Source organism: Sciurus carolinensis, chromosome 16 (assembly GCF_902686445.1).
Source record: "Sciurus carolinensis chromosome 16, mSciCar1.2, whole genome shotgun sequence".
NCBI classification, from domain to species: Eukaryota; Metazoa; Chordata; class Mammalia; order Rodentia; family Sciuridae; genus Sciurus; species Sciurus carolinensis.
Genome location: NC_062228.1, coordinates 18,445,383 through 18,460,776, shown reverse-complemented (window position 1 = coordinate 18,460,776; position 15,394 = coordinate 18,445,383). Strand labels below are relative to the sequence as shown.

The following is a 15,394-nucleotide window of genomic DNA, read 5'->3' as shown; positions in this document are numbered from 1 at the left end:
CAGCTTGAGAAACCATCCTCTGAGTTCTAGGGAGGGAATTTGGTTGGCACTGAGCAAAAATACTAAAATCCCCATGTCCGTAGAATGTTCATTGCAACATAATGTGAAATGTTTAAAGGCTAATATTTTTTCCCCTCTGAGCCATGTTCTCTGAGCTTAGGAATTAAAGCATATTCCTAAACAAATATGTCTGACCTTATGGAAGAATTTTATATAACTATGCACAGTGAAAATGTATTTGTTTAAAAAATATTATAATGATTTGAAGAGTTCCAGCATCACAAAAACTGTTTAATTAAACTTATCCTTGTTGCTATATTCCCTGCCTCATGGGGGTTTAGAAGAATATTTAACGTTTTGTATCTTTCAAGGCACCATATTTTAAGTCTAAACTAAAAACTGACAAAGTCTTTTACAATCAAGGAGCTGTACACATGGGACGTTTGATCAGGTTGTGGTATTTATGAGCAAGGTCCACAGCTGTCCTTCCTTGCTGAAAGGGGAAAGACCACAAAATTGAATTCCAATGATTTCCCATTTTCTTAACTCCATAGAAAAGGTAATTTACTTCTTCTCTGGTAAAGTTTTTACGAATTCTTCGTTTTTCTGTAATAAGAATTGTAGAACATATTAGTACTTGCTGGAAAAAAAAAAAGGGAGTCTTCTCAAAACCCAAATGAATGCCTAACTTAGTCTACGGATATAAACTAGAGTGAAAATATTTCATGCCTGGGATTTTCATCAGATGAAAATCCGCTTCAATTTTTAAAAATGTGAGGGCCTACTATTAAGTTAGGTGCTACCACTGGGACTTCTTCAATTACTATACCAATCTATTATAATGATACATGTAACATCTTTCCATCAAGAAACAAAAGTTTGTAAAACATTTGGTTAATTCAACATTCCTTTAAGGATAGATAATAGCTTACCTATCTTATAGACACAGTCTTCCCAAAGGACTCCATAACTTTATAGAATAGAAAAGAATACCAATACTTGTTAAATGTTAGGTTTGATTAATATTTTTAAGAATAAGGGTCTTCTGAAATTTATTTTAAAAACTTGTTCACTATCTATATGGGTGCTTAGCTTGATCAAAACTCAAAAAGATAGGCCACATAATGGTGAAGGAAGTTTCTGACTATCTGGATTAGGGATACTTTCTAAAACAGAAATAATACACAGTTGGTAAACAAATATCTTTTGGTGATGCTTACTAGGAAGCAGTTTTCTTCAAATTTAATTTGTTAGTAACTCATGTAATCATTGTAGGTAGATACTGGAAAGGCGTTTTTTGTTTGTTTGTTTGTTTTGATTTGCAGTACTAGGGTTCAGTATATGTGCAGGCTAGAAAATGCAATACCACTGGGCTACATCCCCAATCAAGGAGTTTTTTGTATTTGCCCTTCAGGCTGCTATCTAGGAGGCATTGGTGTCATAGTGCTGGGTTACCCTAAGAAATTCTTACCCTTACAGGACAAGACTGTTGGTCATCTGTCCACCTTTCTAAGACAGAGCCACAGTTTACACTTTTTAAGACAGAAAAGAGCTGGATATGGTGGCACATGCCTATAATCCCACTACTCAGGAGATAAGAGGGAGGATAATCACAAGTTCAAGGCCCACATGGGCAATTTAGCGAGACCCTTCTCAAAATAAAAATGGTTAAGGAGGGTTGGGGTTGTAGCTTAGTGGTAGAGCGCTTGCCTAGCATGCAAGGCACTGGGTTTAATTCTCAGCACCACATAAAAATAAATAAAATAACATAAAATAAAATAAAGGTACAAAAAAATGGCTAGGGAATCTAGCTCAGTGGTAGAGCACCCCTGGGTTCAATCCTCAGTACTGCAACAAAAGAGAAAATTTTACCACAGGCTGAGAAATCAATGTAAATAGCAATACTTAATACTGTAATTTAGATTGCAAGCTCCAGAGATTTTTGTCTAGTTTGTTCACCACTGAATTCCAGTGCCTAGAACAGTATCTCAAACACAATAGGTGACCGCTAAATATTTGTTGAGTAAAAAGTTTATTATTGATTTTAAAAAATTGTCTCAAAACTTATCAATGAAATTACTTTTGGGGCTATCGAAGAAACAGTTTTCAGCTTCAATTGTTAAATGATTTGAACTCATTAGAATCGGGACTGGGTAAGTTAATAAAAGTTTTGGGATATCAAGGCCCTGGATTTTTCATGTAAAGTTCCCATTCTTTCTTTCTCCTTTCTTTTTCTCTTTCTTTTTCTGCAGTGTTTGGGATTGAACCCAGGGATACTTTACGACTGAGCTACATCCTCAGTCATTTTTTTTTATGGGGGGAAGGGTACCAGGGATTGAACTCAGGGGTACTCAACCACTGAGCCACATCCCCAGTCCTATTTTATATTTTAGAGACAGGTCTCACTGAGTTGCTTAGTGATTTGCAGTTGCTGAGGTTGGCTTTGAACCTGTGATCCTCCTGTCTCAGCTTCCCAGTCCCTGGGATTACAGGTGTGTGCCACTGTGCCCGGCCCCAGTCATTTTTGAGATAGGATCTCACTAAGTTGCCCAGGCTAGTCTTAAACTTGCAATCCTCCTGCCTCAGCCTCCCAAATCCCTGAGATCACACATGTGTGCCACTACCCCAGCTTAGTGTATTCTTAGAAATCTAAAACAGCAGGGCAAGTTATCAACTGGTTTTAACTAAAGTAAGTCTGACCTACAACACAAACTGTATTTATGAGTTGAATATCATTTAACAGTGTTTAGGATCACTCTGTATAATCAATGCATAATTATAATTATGCCTATTTCCTGAGGATCTACAGATGATTTTTACTGTGTAAAATTTTTAGTTGTTACATATTTGAAGACATGTTGTTGAAAATTTACTATTAATTTGATGTTGAGTCTTTGTCAAGAACAAGATTTCCAAGTGTAAAATATCTTTATGAAAAAAATATAACCATATTCTAAGTGTCCACAGAAAATATGATTTCAAAAAGTGGGCTCCTCCATAGTGCTACCTCTTAACAACTGAGTCACATCTCTAGCTCTTTTTTGAGACAGGGTCTCACTAAGTTTTTAAGACTGGTCTTGAATTTGCATTCTCCTGCCTTAGCCTCCTAAATTGCTGTGATTACAGGCATGCGCCACTATGCCCAGTTTACTATACTTAATTATAATTTAAACACAGAACCTTTTTAAAAAGGTCCAGATATATATATAAAGTAAATTTGAAATTTCTTTCAAGGTTCTGGCATTGAAAATAGCTAAATAAGTTTTATGTGAGGCAAAATGTTACCTAGATGTTCACGTCCAAATGTTTCTGTAATAAATAAGAGTGGTTCTATTGATGTTATTAATCTCCACATTACTTTGACTAGTAATGAATGTGCTTATTCTTACTCTGCAGGTATTAGCTTCATATGAAAAGAAGAAACTGGTACTGTCTTTAAGTCTCTTTGATAAATGCTGAATGGTGCTAAACCTGAAAACATTAACCCTTTAGTTAAAATTTCGATAAATTAACTGTTTAAGAAGCATTTTGATTTTTAAGTAGGGTATTAAAAGCTTATGCTATTTGTCTCTTCAATTTTGATTGTTTGAAGTGCTATAATTATGAACAAAAGCCTTCCAAAAAGTCTCTCTGAAGCACATGTACATAGAATAATTTTGATCTTAAAAAAGAAATGTGAGGGCTGGGGTTGTGGCTCAGTGGTAGAGCGCTTACCTGGCATGTGTACAAGGGCTTCTGGAAAAAGGCTTGCATTTGAGTCTAAGTTCTGTTATTTACTAACTTAAGAATTATAAGAAATAATCTCTATAAAACACCAAACACAGAACAGGTGCTTAAATACATGAAAGTTTCCTCCTGCTCCTTTCCCAACTAGACAGGCAATAGGTGAGTAAACAGCATGAAGAAGAGAAGAAGGATGTGTCTTTTCTTAGAGGTATAACCTTCATCTGAGCCCAGGACTGTCATTTAAGAACCACCAATGATGAGACTGAGAACAATGACTCAGCTGCTCTCTTCTTTCTTAGAAATATATGAAATTTAAGTTTATTTAAAAATTAAATATATTCACTTATTTGTCCAGGAGTAGTAGATTCATTACTGAGTTGTTGTCTTCTACGTGGGGTCAGCAGAATTTCTGAAATATATAGAAAACATTTAGCATGTGTACAGTATCAATCTAATAGCATATTAATCCATTAGTATATTTTCATTTTACACCCTTCTGGTAGAAATCCTTAAGTGGATCAGGAAGAACTTTTAAATCTCCAGAGACTATGTCTACTCCCTGGGTACATCTTAAATTACTGGTGGTTCAGACAGATTTTCAACATTATTTTACCATCTAGCTTTTAATACACATAATGCTTTAAATGACAGTTCAGAAGGTATAGTCATAATTACAGTTTTAAAGCTACTGGACTAATTACTTTTGTTACAGATAAGTGATTTCCTTAGTTCACTTTTATATCTGTCTTCAGCTTCCACAATGACTCTGTGACGATCACATTGGTATGTGCAAGAGTGCAAGAGCTTGCTAAAATTTCGGCTATTCAAGGGTTTTCCTACTGCTATGCAACCTAAAAGAAAACAAATCAAAGTGATGTAATAGATATTATAAAATATTCTACAAACATATCTATGAAAATAAATATCTATATGATGATAACTAAAGTGAAATCAGGAACTATACATATTTCAAGAAACTCAAAGTCATGCAAGACAGTAAAGACTACAAGTACATTACAATGAAATAAATGTTGAGATAGAGGTGTGAACAGTTATGAGGGAAGACTTCCAGGAGATGTGATCATTAATAACAGTTGTCTGTTTGAGCTAAGGTTGTGACTCAGTGGTAGAGTGCTTGCCTAGCACATGTGAGGCACTGGGTTGATTCTCAGCACCACGTTAAAAAAGTAAATGGAGTTATGTCCACCTACAACTAAAAAATATTTTAAAAACAGTTGTCTGTTTTAAACTTTTCTTCCTTACAGAAAAGTTTAAACACATGAGAGTAAAGTGCAGAGTATAATGAACCCTCATGTATCCATCACCCAACTTTCGTAATTAAGCCGTGGCTAATCAAATTTTATCTATACCTTCGCCTATTCTATTCTATCCCCATGTGCACACTGGAAAGTGAATAAAAGTATCATTTTATCTACAAATACTGTATATGGATCCCTCATGAAGGGCTCTTTTAAACACACAAAAGCACACACACACAATTATCATACTCGTCACTGTTCAAATTTCCCCGTCATTTTTTCTTCCTTGCATCCCAATCATTTAAAACCAATCATGACCCTAAGTCCACCATTACATTTTGTTTATGTCTTTTAAGATGCTTTTTTTAAATTTATGTATTTATTTGTGGTGCTAGGGGTAAAATCTGGGACTTCCCTCATGCTAAACATGGGTTCTAACACTGGGTTGCTTGTTTAATTTACCAGTTCTCTCTTCCTTCCTTGCCATTTATTTATGGAAGTCACTAGTATCAGTTAGGTCATTAGTATCAGTTTCCCAAATGCTAGGATTTGCCAGTGCATCCTGGTTGTATCCTTTAAAATGTTCTCATGTACTCTATAAACTAGTAATCAGATATAGATGATTGATCAGATTCAAACACTTGGGTGTTTTTGCTAGAATTCTTCACAGGTAGTATTGTGTGCCCCTCTGTAACATACTAAGAGGAAAAAAGTATCCTGTTTGTTTTTTTTTTTTTTGGTATGTGCAAGAGTGCAAGAGCTTGCTAAAATTTCGGCTATTCAAGGGTTTTCCTACTACTATGCAAAAACAAAAACATTTGTTTTCTTTTAGGTTGCATAGCAGTAGGAAAACCCTTGATGTTTTCTTTTAATGTTAAGATGGAAGTTAGAGTCAAGCCATGTTAGCCACATCCATCTACTAGGAAATTATCCATTAGCCTGTTACCTAATTATATTTGTGGTCATTGCTAAAGGATGAGAAGTTGGCAATGCAGATATTGACTCGGATGGGGGCATTTCAAGTATAATAAACATGAACAAAAGCACAGCAGTGTGAAAAAGCATAGTGTGTTCAGAGACTCATAGGTACTCTGATGTGGAGGTATAGGAAAAGTGTTAGATAAAAGTTAAAGCTGGGGGTTGCAGAGGGTTGCAGAGCCAGAGCCAGACCAAGAAGGGTTTTGAAAGCCATGCTATGAATTTTTAACTATCTTCAAGGCAATAGGGAGGAACTGAAAGATATTTATGAAGCAGGATGATGACATAATTTCTTTGTCTTTGGAGAAAGGTCATCTGACCCTCAAAGGATCACTTGAGAGGTTCCTTCAATAGTCCAGAAAGTAAATGACAGGATTTTGAAACAAGGCAGTTGCAGGAAGAATGACGACATTTCTAAGCTGAAATTAGCAGGATTTGTTGAACAATGAACTGCTGGGCTAGGCACAGTGGCACATGCCTGTAATCCTGGCAATTGTGGAGATTGAGGCAAGAGGATCTCAAGTTCAGGGCCAGGGCAGCAACTTGGTGAGACCCTCAGCAACTTAGCAAGATCCCATCTCAAAAAATAAAAATAACTCAGGATGTAGCCTAATAGTGACAACCCTGGGTTCAATCTCCAGAACTAACTAAATAAGTAGCTTCTCAGAATAAAGGAAAACTTTAAGGTAATTCTCAAATAATTCCATAATTGAATGGTAAGTTTGGAATAAGCATAGCATATTTCTTGTAGACTTAAAAGCAAACAAATATTCAGTAAAATTTAGTAAGTGGAAGCAGGACAAATTCCACACAATTTTGAAAGCCAGGTAGAGGGGCTGATTGTCAGTTAGCTGCAGAGAACCACTGGGGGTTCTTTAGCATGGTGATATGATAAAAACACATATTAAGAAATTAATAGCAATATGAATATTATAGTTGGGGTTTGGAGACATTTGAGGCCAAAAGACTGCTAGAAGGTTGCTGGAGTAATATAGGCATGAAGCTAAAAGTTCCATGTAGGAAAGAAAGAAGAACTAAATTTGATTGACTTAGAACTGGCTAGGCTGGTGATAGAGCTCAGTGGTAGAATCCTTGCCTAGCATATGTGAAGCCCTGGCTTCAGACTCTAGTACTAGGAAAAAAAATTCAGAAATCGGGAATAAAATGAGAAAGAATAGTCATAAATGATTCAAGGGTTATATTCTGGGATACCTGAAGAACAGTGACAATATTGACAGAAATGAAGTTGCTGGGAGCAACTTTAAGAGGAAGAAAGTGTTTAGGATACATTAAGCTTGAAGTGGTATGTTCTGGATACAACAGGAAAGAATATGCTACAAACCAATGTAGAAGTCAATTTTCTTTTCTTTTTTCTTGGTACTGGGGATTAAACTCATTTTAATCACTGAACCACATCCCCTGCCCTTTTTACTTTTTATTTTGAGACAGAGTCTCACCAAGTTATTTAGGGCCTCACTCATTTGCTGAGGCTGGCCTCAAACTTGTGATCCTCCTGCCTCAGCTACTCGAGTCTCTGGGATTACTCCTGTGTGCTACTGTACTTGGCTAGAAGTCAAATATCTTGATTAAAATTTGAAAATAATCACTAAAGGGCTGGGGACATTGACCAATGGTCATGCTTGCCTAGTGTATGCAACACACTGGGGTTGCTCCCTAATATCACACACAAAAATAAAGAAATAAAATTTTTTTAAAAGAATCAGTAAAATGAGCCATGATAGAACAAAAGTAATGGAATTAAGCAAATATTACAGATTATGTCTTATGAGAATACCTATAGAAATTAGCAGTAAGAGAAAGCTAAAGCAATAAGGTAAGAACCAAGTGCTGTACATATTTTATCCTTGTATCTGCCAGTTTGTTGAAATGAATAAATGGTCACTAGGGAAGAAAACAACCAGAAAAGAATCATCTCAAACAAACTAAGGAATGAAATGGAAATAACAGTTATAGAGCATTCACTCTACCAACTGGATACTTCTGATCAGAGGTTCCCAAAATTACTTGGTACTCCCAGGCCAAAGAAATGTTTAACCATTCTGTTAGGTCCCAAACAGCTTCTTAAGTACTTGTGTTTTAATTACTTAGCAGACAATTAAAAAAAAAATAGTACAACTAAATTGTAAGAAAAGTATTATTTATATTTTATTCTTATGAATTACATTTATCAGGGACAGCTCAACTTCTCAAACACTGGAGTAAATTAATGATACTATAACTTTCATTCCTGTTCTACATTGATTTTCATATGGTGTTTGCTTTTTATGACAACAACCACTAAAAACACACCTTCACAGAGATATGGTATTATTATACTAGGCATAGTAGCATATGCTGATAGTCCAAAACTACTCAGGAGGCTCAGGCAGAAGGATCACTTGAGCCTAGGCGCTCAAGGCCAGCCTGGGCAACATAGCAAGATGCTGTGGCACACATCTGTAATCCCAAAACTTAGTAGCCTAAGGCAAGATGATCCCAAGTTGGAGGCTAGCCTAAGCAACTTAATGACGCCCTTCTCAAAATTTAAATTTAAATTTAAATTAAAAGGGCTGGGGGTATAACTCAGTGACAGAGTGCTCTTGGGTTCAATTCCCAGTGGTGGGAGGGGGTTGGGGGAGACTTGGCATCCTCAAGAGGAATGTGATACAATCTAATGTTGAAACTATGAACTACCTTGAGTTAGGAGTTCATGAGTTGTCCTTGAGTTAGGAATTCATGAGTTGTCCATCAGATGTTGATTATTGTTATATTTCCCTTATAAAATTAAAAATATTGTATAGTACTCTTGTGAGTTCATTGCAGAGCTACAGGGAGCCAGGGTGGACAATTTAGGGAAACGTAGCTTTAGACCCCTGAGAGGAAGAGACTTCAAGGAATAATAGTTAACAATGCAGAGATACTAAAGGAGATAAGAATTTCTTTTTTAAAGTCACAGGTTTTAAGGAGGGGGAAAGATTTCATGTAACTTTTAACACAAAAAGTTCAGTAGAAAGTAAGAAAAAATATCCAAGTTTCAGAGAATTAAGAAGGGAATAAATACGTGAAAGAAGCAAAAGAAAAATCTGGCAATAAACACTGGAAGGAAGAGTAGATGAATGCTTTTCAAGGGATAGCAAATCACAAATACTTGGATTTTTAAGAAAAGGAAAAATTAGCATAGTTTAAGTGGCCCAAATGAAGTTAATGGATAGAAAGGAACTGAAGAGAAAAATTTTACAATTATTAGAGTTGGAAGAAAAGAAGATACGGGATTTAGATTATGGGTAGACATCAACATTAAGAGTAACAGAGGTAAATGTCTTCATCCAAAAGAAGAATGTGATGTTCTGAGCTGAACCTTAATTTTCTCCGTAGAGTAGATGGCCACAGTAAATGTGAACAAGAGAAAATACTGGATTGTGAAGGAAACAAAGAATGGATAAGTACTGTGGAACATTTTCAGAAAAAATTAATAATGATGTATGGGACAGTAGAAACATTAATGTATTTATTATAAATGTAAAATGGGTATTGCTTAGTACTTAATGCCTATAATGTGTACAGCATAATCCAGAGTACATACATATTTGCTCTCTGAAGACATTAAAAACCATTTTTCTCGATAAATTTATAGATGATATTGTGACAAAAAGACAATAAAAAAGTAATGAGATATTAACTGCATTGATTTATCTAAACAAATGTTGGGAGCTCAGCTTGATGTAGCTAATACATCAAAGTAGGGTGTTAATTTGAATGCTTTGACGCTCCAGATTGCCATTCATTCAAAGGAAATGAAGTTTAAGTCACAAAGATAGAACTATTATAAATTCTAGTTAACTAATATCATATGATGCTTTAATTATGAAATAATTACAATTAAAAAAATTTACCTGAACACCTATACTTCAACATCTTGGAACAATTGTCAGTTGCTTGAAAACTGACAACTTCCTTATTTATTATGTCTGAACATAATATGAATGGATCTGGAAAAAATTATAAAATGTATGATTTTTTGATAAATGAAAATTCATAAGATTTATTAAATCTCAAGATTTTCATAAACTTTATCTCAGTACTACACAACCAGTCATCTTGGTGGATTAACAGAAAGATTTTAGATCTCAGTAAAAGATATCTCAGGCCTTTACATCAAAAAGGCAAAGGTGTGGCCTATACTTCAGAGGGCAGATATACAATGTAAATTTTTAGCTTTACCAGTCACCTAAATCTCTGTTTTCCTGAAAAACCAAAAAAAGAAACATTTAAAAATCATACCTGTTTCTGGTAACTGCTGCTTTCTATTTTTGACAGTATGAGTAGGATGTTTAAAAACACTGTCACTAAAAGAAAATAGGTAACAGATTATTAAAAATAAATTTAACTGTTTGGTGTGTAGACAAATGTTTCTGTAAGTCATGATGCAATTCTGGGTGTTGGGCAGGCAGGAGTATGGAGCCAGGATCTATCAAAATATACTGCTATACTCTGAATATTGAATATCCCCCAAAAGTTCATGTGTTAAAGGTTTAGTCTCCAGGTTGACATTATTAGGAGGAGCTGTGGATCTTTGGATGAGGAGCTTGTAGAAGGTCCTCAGGTCACTGGGTGTGTACCCTTGAAGGGGACTAGAGGATCCTAGCCCATTCTCTTTATTTTGTGGCTCATGAGGTGTGGTCTATTCCACCAGGTGATTCCACCATATGCTACCCTTGCCAAAGGACCCAAAGTAATAGGCACTCTCCCCACCATTTTAAATTGTAACCTCTAGAACCATGAGCCAAAATAAACCTTTTCTAAGTTAATTGCCTCAGTTATTTTGTGGTAGCAACAAAAAACTAATACCTCTTCAGATTCTGCCAAAGTAAGGTCTGCAATAGTTACAGTCTTGTTTTCAGAACTGAAGTTAAACAAGACTTCAGAGGGCAATAGTATTGATGTCAGCAGAAACAAAGAATGAAAAGAAGGAAGAAAGGAGGGCAAAAAAGGAGAGAACAAAATTAGTGGGAGTAAAAAAAGGTATACCAAAGTATTAAAAATAATCATTTAAGGAACTGCATTAAAAAATCCTTCCTGACTGCCAAAACATTTGTGATGAATAAACCCTTCATAAATAAATATAAGTTTTGACTATACTGTCACAATAACAATATAGAAAAGGTCAAGAGCTAGACTAGAAGACAGATAAAGCAAGAGTTATGGCTATAATATCTATGTACATATATTTGTAGGAAGTACTATATAGGAGGGGAAGTATCAACACTTGTAACTCAGCTATTAATATTATAGCATTAACACCAGCTGAGGTAGAAATATGGTCAACACAAAAGGAAGAAGGGTATATGGGTGGAAGGTTTGGATCAGAGGGCAATATGTTTTTGGACTCAAAACATATCTCACCGCTGTGAAATTCCACATCCTGAAAAATCAAATTAAAACTAATTAAAACTAAAAGGGTGGTTAAGCACCCTTTGGTTCAATCCCTGGTACCAAACACTAAAAACTAAACTTAGGGCCTTGTTAAGTTGCTGAGGCTGTCTTTGAACTTGCAATCCTCCTGCCTTAGCCTCCCAAGTCAACGGGATTACAGGCATGCACCTGTACCATGCTCCTTTTAATTTACAGTTGAGATAGGGGTTCAGTAAGTTGCTAAGGCTGGACTCAAACCTGTGATTCTCCTGCCTCAGCCTCTAGAGTCACTGAGATTATAGGCATGTACCATCATGCCCAACAAGTTTAGTCTTGAAAAGGAACAAAAGGGGGTAGTTACGGTGTAATTCATCTTCCTGATACTTGTTTTATCCTGCAACCTGCCCAGAACACAAACTTCTTCATCTTCTTAAGCACAGCACCCATCAGAAGAGGACAATACGAAATGGTTTAAGAAGAAAAGCTATAATTCTAGGTTAACCTTTGAGGGAGAAAGGGTATGTATTGGAAATGAAGTACAAACAAAGGGAACAAACAAAAGGACAATGCCAAACTAGATTTTCATCACAGCCTACTCCCTTTATCATATTAAACGTACACACTTTTTTGCCACATTGCTAGATGATCTATGCTTGCACTGTTACTTTGGGAGATTGCCTCATTTAGGTTTTCTTTTATTAGTATACTTTCTAAAATTTCAATCTGAGTATGTCACTCAATTAAAAATCCTCAATGACTCCCCACACTTCATCAGTTAAAACCAAAAAACCTGAGTATGACATGCAAGGTTCTACATGAACTGGCCCATACCTCTTCATCCAAACTCCTTTGCCAACATTTCTTATTTTAGTATCCTCCCAGGACCAAGTTTTATCATTTGTATATCCCCAATGCTTAAAAGCGTGGCACATAGTAGCACATAATAAATGCCTGCTGAATATATATTACAATTATTAAACTGTACCTTGATTGAGAAATAGAATTCCTTTTGTCAAAAGTCATTTCTTCATGTAAGTTTTGACTGCAGCTTGAATTTGCTTTACATAAAGTCTTATTTTGCCAACTTTCCCTATAGCAAGCATTAACTGGATTTGTATTCTTTAATACTGTCTTCATTTGGTCATCATTTGCAAAAGGTTTAGACATAACTCCACAGGATTTATAACTCTGGAGCTGTCTAGATTGGCTTTTATTAATATCTTCTGCTTGGGTGCCTCCAATGCTATCTGCATGGAGATGTTTCAAAGTATTCTGAATATTTATGTTCATAGATGAAATATTATTTTTATGCTTTCCTCTTGGTATTTTTTCCTATAATGTAAAAATGACAAGGGTTTCAGAATAATCCATTTTTATAATCCACTTTACATTTTCTTTAAATAATGTACAAAAAGTTTGTGATTGTCAATAAAACATGATAAAAGGGACAATTTATATTAGGGGGAAAAGGAGGTTTGTCAAATCATACTAAGACAACTGGGTAGACATCTGGGAAAAAATCTAGATATCTCACAGTCTACATAAAAATAAGGTCAAAATGAACTGAATATTTAAATCTAAAAAATAAAACCATGTATGCTCTAAAAGAAACCATGATATTTCAATATTCCTAAAGAGTGAAGATCTTTTCCAGTACTACACAAAATCAACAAATCTTAATACAAGAATACTAGTATGCTTAATCACATAACTTTTTTATCAATACTGGGAATTGAACTCAGGGTCTCACACATGCCAGCTGAGGTTCCATCCCCAATCCTTTCTTAAATTTGAGACGGGGTCTTACTAAGTTGCCTAGGTTGGTTTGGAACTTGAGATCCTCCTGTCTCAGGCTCCTAAGTAGCTGAGATTACAGGCATGTGTCACCACACCTGGCATCATAAATTTTTTTGTTGTTGTTTTGAAAACTCTCCTAGAACCATGAACAAAGTGAGGCGAGGGAGTCACAAAGGAAAAAGGGTCAGTAGCAAAACCATGGCAATCAATTTTTTTTCTTTTCTTGATATTGGAGTCTCAGCCTCTAGAGTCACTAGGATAATAGTTGTGTGCTACCAGATCCCACCCAATGGTAATTAAAACACCAGGAAATAATACATATAAATCACTGGTCAAGCTATTACAGTGAAATATGAAAAAAAATCAATAGTAGTATAGAAAAGTAGGTAAAAGGTATGTAGGGAAGCAGCAAAAATGAGTCTTGAATATGAATTATGACCAGATCATGGAGAACCTAAGAAGACAATTTGCAAAGATGGTTTAGCATTATCATTGGAATTAAATGAAACTGGGTTTGAATCCTCCCCCAAAATAAAACACAATAAAATAAAAAAGTAGGGAAAAGAAATGAACAGATAATTCATAGGATAGGAAACACATATCAAACATATGAAAGAATTCTTCATCCCACTTGTAATGATAAATTAATAATTTATCATTCAGATAAATTATACATTCAGATATCTTCCTCATCTATCACACTAGCAAAGATTAAAAGGGTAGGGAGAAACCGATACTCATGAAAACTACTGGTAGGCAATTTAACTGGCATATCTTCTATGAAGAAATAATTTGCCAACAATTTTCATAATAAAAATTGCCTGTCTGTACAAAAAATTATACAGATTACATTTTTTGGTGGGAGGGTACTGGGGACTGAACTCAGGGGTACTTGACCACTGAGCCACATCACCAGCCCTATTTTGTATTTTATTTAGAGACAGGGTCTCAATGAGTTGCTTAGTGCCTCACTTTTGCTGAGGCTGGCTTTGAACTCCCAATTCACCTGCCTCAGCCTCCCGAGCCAGTGGGATTACGTTCATATAGATTACTTTTCTTTTTTTTTTTTTTTTTCATAATATTGTGACTTTTTTTTAACCTATCTAGACAATTACACTTTGAAAGAACACATTTCATGTGCATCATGAATCAGGTTCATCTTGTTTGTTGAAAATGCCTTTTAATTTTTGTCTACCACATTGCAAAATTAACTTAAACCTGCTAGCACTAAAAACGGGTATTTTAAAATTGGTTGCTACATGTGCATAATGTTATGTTAACTGCAACACTGTAACAGCTAAAAGTTGAAAGAATCTTCACATGTTAGAAGAATAGCCAGTAAATCTGACAGAATACAGAATAATAGGATTTCCAGAGAAAAATGAACTGAAGATCTATATTTGATTGTGGACCTCTAAAAACAACCCCACTAAAACAACAGTTTTTTATAAAGCTCTACAAGGGGGGGCATGAAGGCAGAGTTATAACAAGACTGGAGCTGGGTATGTGGTTCATGCCTGTGATTTCAGCGATAGTGGGGTTGTGGACTAAGGTAGAAGGATCCCAAATCTGAGGTCAACCTCAGCAATTTATTGAGACCCTCAGAAACTTACCAAAATCCTGTATCAAGTAAAAAGTAAAAAGGACTAGGGATGTAGATCAATGGTAATATATCCCTGGGTTCAATCCCCAGTACCAACACACACACACACACACACACACACACACACACACACACACACAAAGACTGAATGAAAGTCTTTAAAAAGCAGCTGGGCCAGGCATGGTGGCACATGCCTATAATCCCAGTGCCTTCAGAGGCTGTGGCAGGAGGATCACAAGCAACTTAGTGCGACCCTGCCTCAAAAATAAATACATAAATAAATAAATGAAAGGGGCTTGGGGAATAGCTCAGTGGTAAAGCGGGCCTGGGTTTAATCAAGCAGGTAAAAAGAGCAATTTTGGGGGGATTACTGATCCCAACCCCTACCCACATATACTCAGCAGTCAGTTAATTGATACCAGAGGGTCATCCTTCTTCTGCCTCTTTCCCAAGGCTGGAAGTTTAGTCTATAGAGGGGCTAAAACTGAGTCTGCACCGAAGGGCACTAAGCAAAGCTGAAGTCAGAATGCTACTCAAGAAATAAAGACTAAGTAAATATTTACATACTGTATAAGTCTCCCACACTCTATTCTTCCATTTTGACTCCAAAACACTGACT

General features: G+C 35.7%; 1 protein-coding gene across 1 annotated transcript in view; it reads right to left on the bottom strand.

Moving 5' to 3' along the window:
- Positions 1–418: 418 nt before the first annotated feature.
- The window catches only part of Terb1 (telomere repeat binding bouquet formation protein 1), a 37,739-nt gene continuing 22,763 nt past the window's right edge, over positions 419–15,394 (bottom strand). Inside the window, exons 12-17 of the mRNA XM_047529008.1 lie at positions 12,361–12,707; positions 10,245–10,309; positions 9,857–9,952; positions 4,428–4,577; positions 4,070–4,135; positions 419–606 (exon numbers count right to left, since the gene is read on the bottom strand). Of these exons, the coding sequence (XP_047384964.1) occupies positions 419–606; positions 4,070–4,135; positions 4,428–4,577; positions 9,857–9,952; positions 10,245–10,309; positions 12,361–12,707 (912 nt within the window). The remainder of the gene's footprint in view (positions 607–4,069; positions 4,136–4,427; positions 4,578–9,856; positions 9,953–10,244; positions 10,310–12,360; positions 12,708–15,394) is intronic.